This window comes from Lolium rigidum, chromosome 1 (genome assembly GCF_022539505.1).
Source record: "Lolium rigidum isolate FL_2022 chromosome 1, APGP_CSIRO_Lrig_0.1, whole genome shotgun sequence".
Lineage (NCBI taxonomy): Eukaryota > Viridiplantae > Streptophyta > Magnoliopsida > Poales > Poaceae > Lolium > Lolium rigidum.
Window position 1 is genome coordinate 340,898,209 of NC_061508.1, and position 15,519 is coordinate 340,913,727.

The 15,519-nt window shown below is 43.2% G+C and overlaps 1 protein-coding gene across 1 annotated transcript; it reads right to left on the minus strand.

Moving 5' to 3' along the window:
* Window positions 1-1,114: 1,114 nt before the first annotated feature.
* On the minus strand, window positions 1,115-5,438 carry LOC124684471 (NAC domain-containing protein 21/22-like). The gene is made up of 3 exons (XM_047218777.1): window positions 4,972-5,438; window positions 2,983-3,254; window positions 1,115-1,788 (listed from the first exon to the last, which is right to left on the minus strand). The coding sequence occupies exons 1-3, from the start codon at window positions 5,168-5,170 to the stop codon at window positions 1,348-1,350; spliced, it is 912 nt and encodes a 303-aa protein (XP_047074733.1). The 5' UTR covers window positions 5,171-5,438; the 3' UTR covers window positions 1,115-1,347.
* Window positions 5,439-15,519: the final 10,081 nt, after the last annotated feature.

Here is a 15,519-nt window from a genome sequence, read left to right on the forward strand (position 1 = left end):
GGACAACCCAAAATGCCGGACGAGCACAGACCACCAGCCATAGGGACGCCGCCCACGCCAACGGAAGCATGCCCTGCCGCCCACGCGGCCAGAGACATAGCAGCAACACCACCTCGCTCCCGGAGCCGCCGCTCCGGCTTCCACGCGCAACAGGCCGACCCCTCGCGTCAACCTGTCGCCGTCCCGAGACGCTAGGATCAGCGCCCCGCCCGCCCGCAGCCGCGCCGCCGCGCCGCCATCCTTGCACCGTGGCTCACCTCCGCCACAGCCTGCGCAGAACTGGCAAGGGCCGCCGCACCCCAGCCAGCCTGCCACACGCGGTGGCCCTCCGCAGCCGCCCCGAACTCCGACCTCCACGCGACCGCCACGCCAAGGAGGAGCTGGGCCGGCACATCCCCGTCGCCACCGCGTCCCCGGGCCCGGCATCCTCTTCTCCGGCCAGCCGTCGGCGCCGAAGATGCAGACCGGCCTCCCCTGCCGGCTGCCCGTTGTCGGGGGCACGGCCCCGACACCACCAACGCCATCCAGGCGTCCCAGGGCCGCCGCCCGGCCTCCTTGAGCGAGGCCGACTCGGAATCCCCCAAATCGAGCGGATCTCGATCCGGGAGGACGCCGACCAGGCCGCCCCGTAGGGCCCCGCGCCGAGGGCAACCGCCGCCGAACAGCCCGCGACCTCCGCAGCCGCCGGCGAGCAGCCACCACCGCAGCCCCCCGCCCGAGCCCGCCGGCTCGGCATCCTCAAGCCCCGACCGCCATCGCCCCCACGAGCCGGCCCTCCACCGCGCGCCCAGGAAATCCCCGACCACCTTCGGCAGCGGGGTGCCGCCACCGCCGCGGAGGAGGCCGCCGGCGGCAGCGGCGGGGGAGGCCCAGGCGGGGCGGAGCTTTGACGGCGCTGGGTTTCGCCCCTGGCGTCGCCTGGGGGAGCGACGCGAGGGGAGGTATAATATTTTTGGAAGTAATATAATTTATGTACATAAACTGTTTGCTTAGTGAAAACTAATATACACATAGAGTGGAATCTAGGATTCACAAAGAACATTATATCTTTTACCATTATATATAGTTTTTAGCTAACAAGCACTGATATTTCCATCTCACCCATAGTCGTACAAAAATAATGTATATATATACATTTTACATCATCAATGATATATTCGTTTTTCTTGATCCCACCTTTTTTTGACAAATAATTAACGTGAACTACAATGCCGCAAGCTATAAAGCTATATATATACCACAACTACATGCAATAGCGCACATGCACACACACCCAAGTAGTCTAGATCTTCCTTTTAGATTTATATCCATCCTTAATTGGCAGCAATAATATACCTAGCTAGAAAATCAATTGAGTGAGTTCCACATCTGTGAGAAGCCACTCTCAGCTAAGTACTCGAACCCATCCTGAGCAAACACACCACCCTGGGCTGGCGCCTCGCTCTTCACGTTGCCTTGTTCAAACCTGGTGAGCTGGCTCAGCGCGTCCTTGATTGCCTTCCCCATGTGCTGATGCTCCTGATGATCAGCCATGGGCGCGGTGACCGGAATGTTCATGGACCCTGACGAAGGCGGGTGGGAGGAGGGATTATTGGAGAAGCAGGGCACTTGCTCATAACCCTCTAGGTTTTGCATCCCAGCTTGATGGTCAAATGCAATATAGTTGTTGTCAACGAGGGGAGGCAGTGAGGTTGCGGCCGCACTGTCCATGTTGTAGTTGCTGCCTGTGGGTGGCTTGGCAATGGTTGCCCTTGTCTTGTAGAAAACCCTGCACAATACCCAGTCCTCCTGTGTAACATGGAAATATTACACAACGATTAGAGTTGGAAAATAAACGAGTTATGTATGCATCTCAAGTGGTCATGAGATGAAGAGTTCCAGCAGCAGATTTTGCAACTTTTGCATGGCTTGATAGGAATTAAATCAATTTATAATTTTATAAAGCTACTATTTATTTTTGTGTGCAGAAATTGCTTTATGAAATCGTTAGGAAGTGACTTGAATGCGATGATAAAGTTTGGTGTGAGTCAAATATTTGCACATGTGTTTATACATTGGGGCATACATCCAAAAGAGACAAGATCATCCTCATATCTATGTAGCTGGCATGAGAGTGACCCACATGTAAAGAAAGATCGATGAAGTACAAAATAAGAACTGCAACTAGTAGGCGCTTAATAACAATTAACATCATGAACATATTCTCTAGCTACCACGAATTTTCTAAACAAATTCAGTTCACTATCGGCTGTTGCGTCTTAACATGAGCACCAATAAGTTTTTTGGACACCTTATATTATTTAGGTGACACCTAAATTATCTCTTAAGGGTGTTAGTTAAAGAATTGGTCAACTTTGTGACTAACTTTGGGCGCTTCAATTCTAATGATCTGTTGCTAGATCTTTAGTTAAGAGGGTATGCATGTATAATGAGCTGGCCTGTTGTACTACATTATTCACTGCACATGTATAATATATATATGATGAACTGGCATTCCTGCCTATCGCATCATATGAAAGTCACGTGAACAAAACGATTGATTCTTTAGTTTATATTTTCATGTGCTTGCATAAAACTTACTGCTTGTGAAAATCAATATGGCCAGTTTCGTTTTCAAAGTCCCCCCTTTCTGAAAAAGAATTGTCCCAAAATATATACTCCCTCTGTCCCAAATTAGTTGTCCCAATTTTTTTTTTTTAATATGGATGTATCTAGATATGTTTTAGTGTCTTGATGCATCCATATTTTAATAAACTTGAGACAACTAATTTGGGACGGAGGATAGTAGTTTCTTGATTGTGTGCATCAAAATTGGTGGCACATTTTACATTCTTGATATGATAGTACATTATAATACAAGCATCAGATAAGGAACAAAAGGAGAAACTCATAGAGTATCGCTTAGTGGAAAGATAAATTGCTCATCAAAATAGTAGTACATGAATCATCTTCTACACATATGTTCCAAAATAAGATGATTACCTTGAATGGTAACTTCATTGGATCACCTTGCCCTTCCTTGCGGAATTCGTGCATGACCCACTCAGTCTTCTTCCCCTTAGGGGCTCTTCCTTGATAGAATACAAGGGTTTTTCTCATGCCCACTAGCAACCCTTTCCGGGTTATCGGACGGTCTTTCCCGGTAGCCTTCCAGTAGCCGGATTCAGTTGCTCTATTTGTTCTCTGACCAGTGGCGTACTTCCTGTCCCTTAGACTGTAGAAATACCACTCCTTGCCGGCAATGCATGCAATTTCTGAAAAACAAATTAACAAACAATTATGTAAAAAACAATATAACTTTGGTTAAAATAATCATTTATCTCAAATATTAAAGAAATGAGTATCTATTAGCCTAATGATCTACTTGTAATGTGGAAACACAACTTTGTCAAAAAATTGTATTGCTTGCTTTTTTTGTCAGGAGAAATTCCTAACACAAGAGCCACATTTAATTAGTTCAGCTATAGACAATACCCAATAATAGGTGATTGCATAATGGGGAGAATAAAGTTATTTTTGGAACCATTGGATGGAAATCTAATAATAAGGGAAAGGCATCTTGCTTACTCTTATGAGATATCAATTAACATATATCCAACCCTTTCCATATATATGTTCTTTTCTCATGGCTTTGTGCATGGTGTGTTTCTACTAATAGGCAAAGTGGGAGGCCTTCTTTTTATGTTAAGTTTGTCTCCATCCATGGGCTGTTAATTCCCTTTAAGGATCAGGCAAAGTGGGGGAATATTTGATGGCATGGCATGAACAGGGACAGATGAGGAGCAGGCTAGGAAGGGGCCAAACAGACTCATGGGTGTGAGAATATCCTTCTGTTATGGGGATGGGGAAGGCGACAAGCAGGCAGACAAGACGTGTGAATTTTGTTCTCATTGTAGAATAATTCCCAGGAACTATATGTACTCATCCACTGATCAAGTCTAGCAAATCTGGAACAAAAGAAAAAAAAGAAACTGTATACTATGCAAGAAGTTGATCTCTCTCGCTCTGATATTTTCTTGCCTATTGGATCATGACTTTTCAAATGTTAATCAAAATAAATTAGGACATATTGTTATAATATAAAGAGGAAAAAAGGGCATGGGCACACCAAAAAGGAAGGGCCAAAAAAGTGAGATTAAAAGAAAAGAAAAAGGTGTGTTTCTAGCGGTATGGGAAGCATGCATAGTTGCAAGTTGCAACTTGATGAGATCGAAATTGACGTGGTCACTTCAGTTGTGGCTGGGAGTGGCAAAGGATCAACTAGCTAGCACTAGCAGCATGCACACAACCACCTTAGATTTGGCTGGAATTCAAGGAAGTACACATGCTGGCATCAGAGGAAAAAGGAACAAAGAGAATTTTCTTGGAATGGTTAATTAATGAAGATAACGAACTAAGGTGCACACATGCATAATTGGTCCCAAGATGTTAAATTCAAGTTGAAACCAACAGAGAGCAAATACATACATTCTGATGAATGATTGATCGAGAGAACCTTGGATAATCATGCATACACACGGCCGGACAAATAATTAATATCTGGGAAGTGATTTCTTCGTCGAGAAAAATAAGAACAAGGAATAATTTAGTACAGTGAAGACTTTTTTTTTTTGCGAATGAGTACAGTGAAGACTTTGTCTGTTTAGAAACGATCAACTTCATTTTAAATCCCATGAACTTGGTAACCACTAGACAGATATATATCATTACAGGATGAGATTTTTAAGGGTGATTTGAGACTACGTCATCGAATCGACGAAGAACAGAAAACTTATTATTGTTCGTCGTCAAAGAAATAACCAGGAATTAGCTAGCAGCCAAAAGAAAAGGGAGGAGGGTAGCAACGAATTAGGCCTAGAGGATCGAAGCACACCATATGCATATGAATGACATGATCGAAGAATCATGAACGTATAGATGCATATGCTGGTGTAATTAAGCTATCTAGGTATACACTTGATTAGGTCTTACCAGGAAGGTCCCATGGCTCGATCTTGTTGAGGTCGACGTCGACCATGGTGGGGCAGCCGTAGATGCTCGCCACGACCGCCGCCCCTCCGCCGCCACCGACGAGCTTCCTTGAGAGGTAGTCCAGCACGAGCTCGTCGTCCCGCGGGTGGAACCTGAACCCCGGCGGCAGCCTCGCCTCGACCATGCTCAGGGAATTCATCGCCGCCGCCACCGCCGCAGTTCCCTCTCAAATCTCAATCCCTCGCAGTCTCGCAGACCGGTCGAGGATCGACGGCGCCTCTGCACTCTGCGTACTACTCGAGCTCTAGCTCGCAGGTAGTAGCGGACGAGCGACCGATCGATTCTACCATGTACCAAGAGAGATATCAAGGGGGGCCGAGGGAGACGAAGGTATTAATAGGAGCCAGCACACAGCATGGTCAGGTCAACTAGTATTTACGGACAGAAGGAGAGAGAGGGAGGGAGGGGAGAAGGCTACGGCACTGCTCGTAGTAGTACTGGTACTATACTACGTATAGCTAGGTAGATATACGTAGCTATAGACTTTTCTCGGTTAGGGTGCCGGACGCCAGGTAGCGAGGTTCGATTCGCGAGGCCGGTCCGGGCCGGTGGGCGAGCGATCGGACGGCTGCGCGTTCCCGATCATGTCATGCTCGCTCGTCGTCGCCGTCGCTGACGTTGGCACGGCGATGGTCAGATGAGATGAGATGGGAGATGCCAGGTTAGAGATCGATGAGGCATTCAATTCGGAACACGGCTGCTCACGGCCTAATTAGTCACCTAACACGGTCGATCGTATATCTTCCCGGCTGTGCATGCGTCGCCCAATTCGAATTCGCGACTCGATTCGATCGACAGATAGACAGATAGATCTCCGGCATGGCGAGGTGGCATGGGCTGTTGGGCACCGAGAGATACGTAATTCGTCCCGGCATGTTCACATTTGGCAAGACAGAGGGGAATTTAGGGCGTTGGGTTAGGGTATTATTTGTACAACGCTAAATGCTAGGGTGCCTAGGGATACATATGCGTTGTACCGAATTGTATGAGGTCTGAGTTTAAAAAAAGAACAAATTGTGTCCAGGGGCAGCTGACTCGAATTTTTGGAAGTTCAGCCTGTTTTCTAGAGTTGCACCACCAAAAGTGCAATTGCACATGAAAATGTAAGAATGCAACAAACTCAAAAAATAAAATTGTGATTTGCAATTGCTCAAAATATATGCAAATGCAGCAAAAGTAATATAATAATAAATGCAAAGTACCTTAGCCAAGTAAAATCCACGCATTCATGATTAAAGTAACTTAGCCGCCACAACCTCACCCTAGATCATATATGTTTTTAGAGTTGCACCAACAAAAGAGCAATTGCATATAAATATGTCCAATTGCATATTTGCATCACATTTAAAAAACAATTAAAAATAATTTTTTAATTGGTAGAAAATTTTGCAAATGCATCAAAGACAAGAAGCATAAATAAAAATTGACTAAAATTCACAAAAGTGACTAAAACATTTTAACTAAAAGTTAGAAAATGTCAAGCTTCCGTGTTTTGACATTCCTTCTTTTAGAATTAGCTACAAGACATAAAAAATAGTTTTCTTCTCCCAGTCCTTCCTACACTTGATACCATTTATCCATCATGCCTCGTCAACATCATTTCCCTCATTGTAAGATCACGTCGTCAGCTAGCTCCACGCCATTGTCGCCTTCGGCTGTCCTATGTGGCTACCATTGCGCTAGATCAAGTCTTCTTTCCAAACCTTATGTATGCCCCTTACCTTCCTAACAAGCTACATGTATGTATGGGCGCCTGATGATTCATACCAACAACAACAAAATTGGTAGGTGTTACGGTCTAGTAATCATGGTTTTCAAATCCAGCACTTTTCACGAAACCACAATTATTGGGAATTGGGTTTCACAAAACAACAATAAATATTTTTCTAATAAACAACTCACAACATTTCTCTGGTAAGTTGTTTCACGGAACCTAAATATCGTAGTTTAGTCAGTTTGACATAGTTTCTGACAACCCAAATCCACCAATCAGCGCCACATGGAGGAGGCAGTTCACTCTTAGGTTTTTTCCTCAATATATACCAAAATGGACTTAAACTAAAACACTTGAAGTTTTTTCGAAAGATAACTTTCGGTGCATTAGCTCAAACTCAGATTTTTTTTTCCACTTAATTAGTAACATGTACTAAGTAAACGGGAAAACTATGACCATTCACATTATAAAATAGATATTTTTTTGGAACATCATAAAACAATAACTATATTATAGTGCGAATATTGATATTTTCTGACATAATTGGTCAAAATTTAACGAAGTTTCACTTTGACCAAACATAGAACGCAACATAATTATGGAAAGAAGGAGTAGTAGTAGTAGTATGCCATCATATGTGGTAAAGTTAAATCTATGAGAGCATAGTAACTAATGATACATGTACTCTCCCTCCTTCCTAAATTAGGATGCATATAGTTTTCAGTCAAAGTCAAACTCTTTAAACTTTGAGCAGCTACATATAAAAAATATCAACATCTCAAATTTTAAATGCACATAATATGAAATATATTTCATGGTGGTTCTAAAAATATTAATTTAAAATTATAAATATTGACACTTTTTTCTATATAGTTGGCCAAACTTTGAGAAGTTTGACTTTATCCAAATATTATAGGCATCCTAATTTGGGACAGAGGGAGTACCAAAATGGACTTGAACTAAAACATGTACTAAGTAAATGGGAAAACTATGAACATTCGCAATATGAAATAGAGGTTGTTTGAAACATCATAAAACAATATCTATATTATAGTGTAAATATTGATGTTTTTCCTATATAATTGGTCAAAATTTATGATGTTTTACTTTGACTAAACCTAAAATGCAAGTTAATTATGGAAAGGAGTAGTAGGGTGCGATCATATGTGCTAAAGTTAATCTGCGAGAGTATAGTAATTAATGATACATGTACATGCACCCACATGGGTATGCATAGGCCAGGGCCTATGTTTTGGTAAATACTACACCTGTTTTATTTTAAAGGTGGCTAAATGGGATGAATCGCTCACTTCCGGACCATCCTCTGCCCCGCCTGTTACCCCTGAGAGCTCTTTACCTCTCCACAAATCAACATATATTTTTTCTGCACACTTTATTCTCACCTGTGCGCACTTAGGATCAACTTCCAGGTCATCCACCCATCCTAAAATTGTTCCAGACCAATCATGTTTAATCTTGGAGTTTTTTTAAATAAGCTTCCAGAAAAGAAGTTTCAATGTTGATATGAGTATCTTATCATTCCAATTGAGCCGATGTCACACTCTCTAATAAGTTTTACTGCAGATGCCACCCTGTTCAATTTGATTGTCACACACCCTTCGATTTGAACCGGGAAGTTATCATGTCCAATAATTGTCATAACATTGCTTTGAGATCCGTAAAAGCAGCCAATGAGGAAATGTGATTATTTGCCTGTTTGCATATCCGAATTTAAATAAAAACATTGATCACATGTAAATTAATTATACATTTTGGTTTGGGTATAGGCAGAAAAGCTTTGATGCGTTTGCGCGCCACCCAAAACTAGCTGCAGGTACGTGCCCACAACCATTTTGGCTACATAAAGCTAATACTTAGCATTTAGCAATATCTTTTGTCCAGGTGAAGCTGGCAATGGAATGGGCGAGCTGAATTCAGGCAATGCATGCAAAGCAAAGTGGAACCAAACCGGCAAAGTGGGGAGATATCTTTGCCTAAACATTTCAGTTTGCAAGCTCAGCTAGATCGAGCAGGCTATTTGGACAGGGTGTGCACACATTTTTTCAGTTCGAGTAAAGTAACAACTTTACAGAAAGAGTCCGCGTCCCATATCCATTGTTCGTGTCTTGGCGTGTTGGAAATATAAACAACTTTTCACATAACTTAACCAAAAAACAGTATAGGAAAAACTAAAAATATAAGAGATAAACTAGACATGCCATCTAACAAATAGTACGGTTATATCAATTTTAGAAAAAAAAAATGGCAGAACAAGAAATTGCAGCATGAGCATATGGGATAGTGGAAGAAGATCCGTTCGTGTTGCCGGAGCTGTCGCCATATCGTCGTAGAGGTCACTGCTATTAGAGGAGAAATCGTCATTGGGGAAGAAGTCGTTCACGTCCGTGATGAAGTCAGTATTCGTGCAAAAGAAGCTTCCAAAAACCTTGTCGCCACTCTTCCGTACATGATCATAAGAGGAGGGGTTTCGAAGGCTTAATTTCCCGAGTCGCGGTGCATACCACAACACATGATGGGAAAAACCTTGATCGACGTAAAGCTTAGGAACCAAGAGGAGATTGAACATGCAGAGACATGAGAAGAAATGAAGAGGTAGGAGGTGAATCAAACAGACGGTGGCTGAATCCGAACAACGTTCGTATTCATTTATCACTACGGACATCGCTCGGCTCATTCCCCACGATGCGCCATAATAGACAAAATTCCAATAATCCCTCAGCAGACCCAAGAGATACATATATAAAATTTTCTTTTGATCTAAAGAATTGCTTAATATACCGGTACTACTCTTAGCTAATCCATGAAGCACATTAAATTTGCTTTGAATGAATGAGCCATTGATCCTCTAAATTTTTAAGAAATTACGAAAATAATTAAATGGCTGAACCATAATAGACAAAATTCTAATATGACGAATCATAGAGTAGAGATGCCTGGTTTACTTAGCAAAGACCAAGTAGCAGCAGGTCGAGTTAATTAATTAACTCTCTTCCGTACAATGGTTCGAAAAAAAGAAGAATTTATTTAACTCTTTTAGCATCGTCCGCACGTACGCATCGATAGAGGCCGCGGCCTTGATTTTTGACTGATAAAGTAAAGTAAGCAGGGTGATTGTGATTCCAAACCAGACACGTGCGCGCGAGACTATGAAACGGAACGGCGTGAGATGCGATCGATCGACCAGATAAACTCGACGTACGTACGTGTGGAGGGCATACGTCAACATCAGGCAAATACGTATTTTCCATTAATTCCCGGTGTACATTGCGGGTGAAATACACGTACCTTCCCGACGGATACCAATCGGTCGAGGTGGGGGAGTTCAAACCTAGAAGTCATAAAAAAGGCAAAGTCGTACGTGGTTCCATCCAATCCCATCTATCCTGTCGAGCCAGACTTATCGCGTGAGCTTACGCGTTCATACATATATAGAACTGGCGGAAGTGGTAAGTATTAGAGTATTCCTTATAATTTAGCCTTTTATAGATGGCTCTTTATTCTTTAAACTCGTTATATTTGGTTTGTAAAATAAAAGCGGCTCCTAAGTCCTAACCAACCTTCTATAATTAACTCCGAAAAAATAATAATGCTGTTTTGTTGAAATTATACATAAATCCACAACATTGGAAATACACCATTCATAGTATGATCATCCAAATGAATAGCATAGTCTTATAGTGCATACAAATTCGTAGATCATAATTAAAAACAAATCTACAGTATAGATTATAATGCTCTGGTTTCTCCGCTTGATCATTCTATGTGATGTAAAATGCATGATCCTCATCCTCTATTTATTTTTGCACTTCTTCAAGGAATCACAAATTTCGAATGAAATCAAGCAAACAAACCGACATATATACCTCATTTACAAGAAGAAAGTGTGCAAACGAATACCTTGTTAGCACAGTTTCGAACACCATGGGTGAGGATGCTGCCACCGGTTCCAGCACTCCTACGACGCAAGAGCTTGCGTGGAGACAGGCTCGGCATCCTCCATTGCCAGGGACATGCCAGACTCGGTGATGACTGATCCAATGGTGGTGGCCGAGGGCAGCGACAACCCTTGAACAACGACGAGGTGGGGGTGGCTGCAATACGAACGAATGTCAACGGAGGGGCTCGGAGGAGGTTGTTGGTTAGAATTTTTGGCGACACAATCGACACGGTGGGTCGATTTTGGCGATTTCGGTGACGACAACAACCGTCGAGTGAGTCGGAGTAGGGCAGGAGACTAACGGTGGTCGCCAGAGACGACATTGGCGATGATGCAGTTCGGGTGGGGGAGAGTGTTGATGCGGGGTCAATTTATTTTTCTAGCCGTGACCGCATATATTTCATAGTCGGTCGGCACATTTAGTAAAAACCAAAGCCTTTGAGGGATTGGCTATGTCCACTTTAGCCTCTTAAAACTAAAATTTTACTTGTCTAAACTTTTATATGATCAGGATGCCCTTGTGTATACGGGATAAAAGAATACATCCTACAGTATTATTTTCGGATCGGTACACAAGTAGGAGCACGTCTTTCTCATGGTTATAAGTTGGCTGACGCGTCGTAAGGTGGCCCGCCACACAACTACACACCGCACATGCATGCCAGACGGTCAGGTCCGTCACCATCCGATTACGATCGAACGGCGTACGTCAGACGACACACGTAGCCGCGCACGCACAGTAGCCAGGCCAGCCAGTAGAGCAGGCGCGCGCACTGCACACATCGACGTTCATCGATCAGCTTGTTGTTTGTCGTGTTGCTAGCTCCGGAAAGACACTGATTAATCGTCTGATTAATATTCCCTGGTTTTGTAACGGACTGTGCGCAAGCATTATCTGAGCCAGCACACAGTGCGCGCCTGGTGGCTGGTTGCACTGCCGCATATGCACCCATCACATCATCCTCCTCCTTCGACGGCCAAGTTTTCGGCGCGTTGTGGGACGATCGAGAACTGTAGCCATCCAGATCGGGAAAAGGACGTACGTACGTCCTCCAAAGGAATTGTATGATCACGGGCTAACCCGGCCGGCCGTCCTCTGAGGGTGGCGCGCGGTGATGGCGGGCCGGCTGGACCGCCGGAGTTTGGCCGGAGGCGGCGCGTGCTTGCGACAGTTTGGCCGGCGCTGAGGTCATGATCGGACGACAGTTTGAAGGGAGGGCAGGGCAGCATGGGTGCCGGCGTTCCGGCGAGGGACACACTCTGGTGGAATCGGCCGCCGGCCAGCTCGCGGGTGCTGGCGCCACGCGCATGCGGCATGCATGTGACCAAATGGATCGGCAACGTGGCAGTATTTGCGTCAGATATAGTACAAGGGGACGCGCGGCATCATAGCTCGGTGCGGCGATTCGATGCCTTCCTCTTTTACCCGGCGCTGGACGGATCGTCGATCACGTACGCGGCGAGCTCTTTTGGCTTTTCTGGCCTTCTGGGTGGTTCCGTTCGTGTCGATCGAGAGATCAAAGCATCGACTCGCAAAACACGCATTTCTCCTCTTCTCTGATCATAAACAAAGATCTCTAGAAGCTACTACTACCTTCGTCCCGGTTTACGAATCCTACACGTATCTCTAGGTAGTATAGTATAGGGTGTGTCTATGTCATAGTTGACTGAGATTAAAACATATATCATTAAAAAGTTTAGATGTTACACTTTTTAATGGTATAATTTTTATAGTTTAAATATTATATTATATTAATTAAATTGATAATCTCAGGATACGTGTAGGCTCTATAAACCGAGACGGAAGGAGTACTAGTATTGGAGATTGCAAACACTTGCTCACTTCATTTCTTTTTTGTTGGTGCGCATTCCGAAACTACTTGGCTTCAGTTTTGGAAATAGAAAAATATTAAGAAAAGGAGTTTTTGTGGGAAAGAAGAAGAAAAGTTGATATGCATATATATAGTAGACAATAAAAGACAACCGCTGTGGCGGCGCTATCTCGACGACCAGGAATTTCAAAAGGGCAAGTGCCGGAGAAATATGTGTTGAGTAAAAAAGCAGCCGCAAAGTCATAGGGCTTCACGCCCGCTTCTGTTTTTCATGCTATGGTTTTGACCAATTCAATGCAGCTAACCCAAAGCTCATCATGATCGCTAAAGAGTAAAGACTAAAGAGAAGTCATCAATTTCCCTAAAATCTTGTTACAATCTGCGCAAAAAGGGGAAATCTATCCAGATTCATTGGGGAAAATGACTGCGCAAAACTAAAATGGAATAAAATAGGCTATTATTTGGCATGTGCCGTATTTGTTCACACTATTTAAACACAAAATTTTGTAAATATTTACCGTAAAACATACATAATTGATTCCTATAATAAAATGAAAGAATAAATTAAAATCGTTTACCCTAGTGCGGCGATTTGAAGCACGAGCTCCAAAAGCCAGTTTTTTCTGAAAACAATAACCGAGTAGTAAGAATTCATCTGAATGTTTTTCTGCATAGAAATTGTATTTCGGGCTACACAAAAGATAACAAGATCCGGCTTCAAATAGCAAAAAAAAGGGGTTTGACCTTCACTTTTAAGTTTTTTGTGTAAACCACATCAGAAAAGAGAAAATTAGATGAAACATTAAACGTACATACTAGACATCTTACATCTAATTGTACTTGTATGGCCTTTTCAGAATATTTGAAGTGTAAAAACAAGGTTTTTGGATTTTGTTAAAGGTCTTCTTTTAGCATCAGATCCATTCGGAGTCTTTGCGTTTATCTACGTTCCAGGAACTCTGTTGGAGGGTAAAGTGTGCCTCGGAATATAATAGTTTAGGGCTTTGAGGTGAGCCAACAAATATTTGGAAGAAACAAGTAACCCAACTTGTTATGATGGCTGCTAATGAGATATAGGCGTAGGTTCTGATAGAAAATGGTTCAGTAGAAACGATGCGCGCGATGTTAATCCTGGGATGTGGGGACTAGCTATACACTAGGCAAGTAGGCAGAACAACAGAAGCATCCAATCAGTAACTGGTTTTGGACACTTATCTGAGCGTCAGGACAAGTCTGTTAGCCACTGGATGTATTATAATGATTTTTGGCCTGTCAACAGGTATATTTTCTCTCTGGAAGAAGAATTTGCCTAAACGTTCCTCAGCAACCAATGGTTGGTTGGTTACAGATGACCAGAGAATCATCGATCTGCAGAAGTATGTAAAATGTGTTTGACAAATGAGGCTGCAAATCAGAGTCAATACAGGTTGGTGGGTATAAATACACATGGGCATAGTACGTGCGTGTGAAACCACAATGATGTATGGTAGGCGAAGAGAGGTAATTGGCAAGTTTCATCCACAGATTAGTACTCCATCACTAGCAGTATACTCCTGGATTTAGTGTACTACTTAATTTGCGCAAATACTTTCTTCCTTCTGAAGATACTTAGTCGCGTCCTTTTTTTCCATTTGGAGCCAGGACGGATCATTAGCCCGGTCAAATGATGCCAACATCACTGTCCGAAAAAGATACTTAGCCCGTCCTTTCTTTCACTGGAAGAATACAACACGCACGCATCTTTCTTGTCACCAACAGGGCATGAACAAAAATTCAGACAACTCGACAGAAGACTCTCTGACTTAACAGTTAACAATACCTCCAAAACTCTTCTATGAAGAGTGAGTATTTAATTCTGAAGCTCTGCATCTCTAGAGGCCAGGGTTGATGCAAGGACAGAGCCCAGAGATTTCTATGATCGGCTTGATGGACGTTGCCACAATAGTATACAGGCTCTTTTCTGAATAACGAGCGTGTAGCATGATATGACAAAATCAAATTCCCTATCTGAAAGTCCACTGTGAGCTGAAGTGGACGGTCAATAGTTTTTGTTAGCTAAATTAATTTCGGATACATCACTCTCTACTCGGGTGTGTTGATAAACCTTGATCAAGGAAGAGCATGTTGATACTTTGATTATCTGGGAGCAGTGTGATTGACAGTGACTGTTGCCTACGCAGGAGACCGGCTCGGCGGTGCGTTTCAGAAAGGCAGGCAGGGACCTGAAATTCCGCAGATCAATCTCAATCTCAAACACTGGAAGGACATGATCTATCTGGGAAGGCATTTATTTTCAGATTCGAACGTGAACAATTATTTAAGCATAATCTTCTTGTTTCTTCGGGGAAATAACAGAGGACACAAACAGGAGCAGAAACCTGAAGCTGTCTGAAAGAGGCAGAGCACCTGTCTAACTATCAGTTCTCTCTTCCATAATTAACGTGGCGCTCGTGAACTGAGGTAAAAAGGACATTAATTGGTGGAAAGCCAGTTGCAGGTTAACCTAATCCTGTGCTGATGTGAGAGGTCACATCTCTTGTTTCTCTGAGGCCCTATGGGCGGGCTTAATTCGTCAAACAAACGACGCAAGACCCCGCTAGTCCACCGTCTCTTGGAACCGACTAGCTTTCTAGCTAGGTTACCACTATGATTGGAAGATTTTGTGCAGCCGTGCAACAATATACAACTATACAAGGAGGCATGCAGCAGTCACAACCATTTGCAGCCCTATCGGCTATGTGTGAAAACTAATTTGTTCTAGCCGGCTAGGTACTTCTGTAGAGCTAGCATCACCTATAGAAAATTATATTAATGACCTTTCTTAAGCTGGCATATCAATGATCTTTGTCAACCATGACCGTGATCTCACTTCTGAGTTTTTGTCTACCAAGAAGCTCAACTTAGCAGATAGTGGCTGCTACTTATTTAGAAATGCTAACCCCATCAGTTTATGAAATGTATATTAATGATCGTTTGTCAAACAT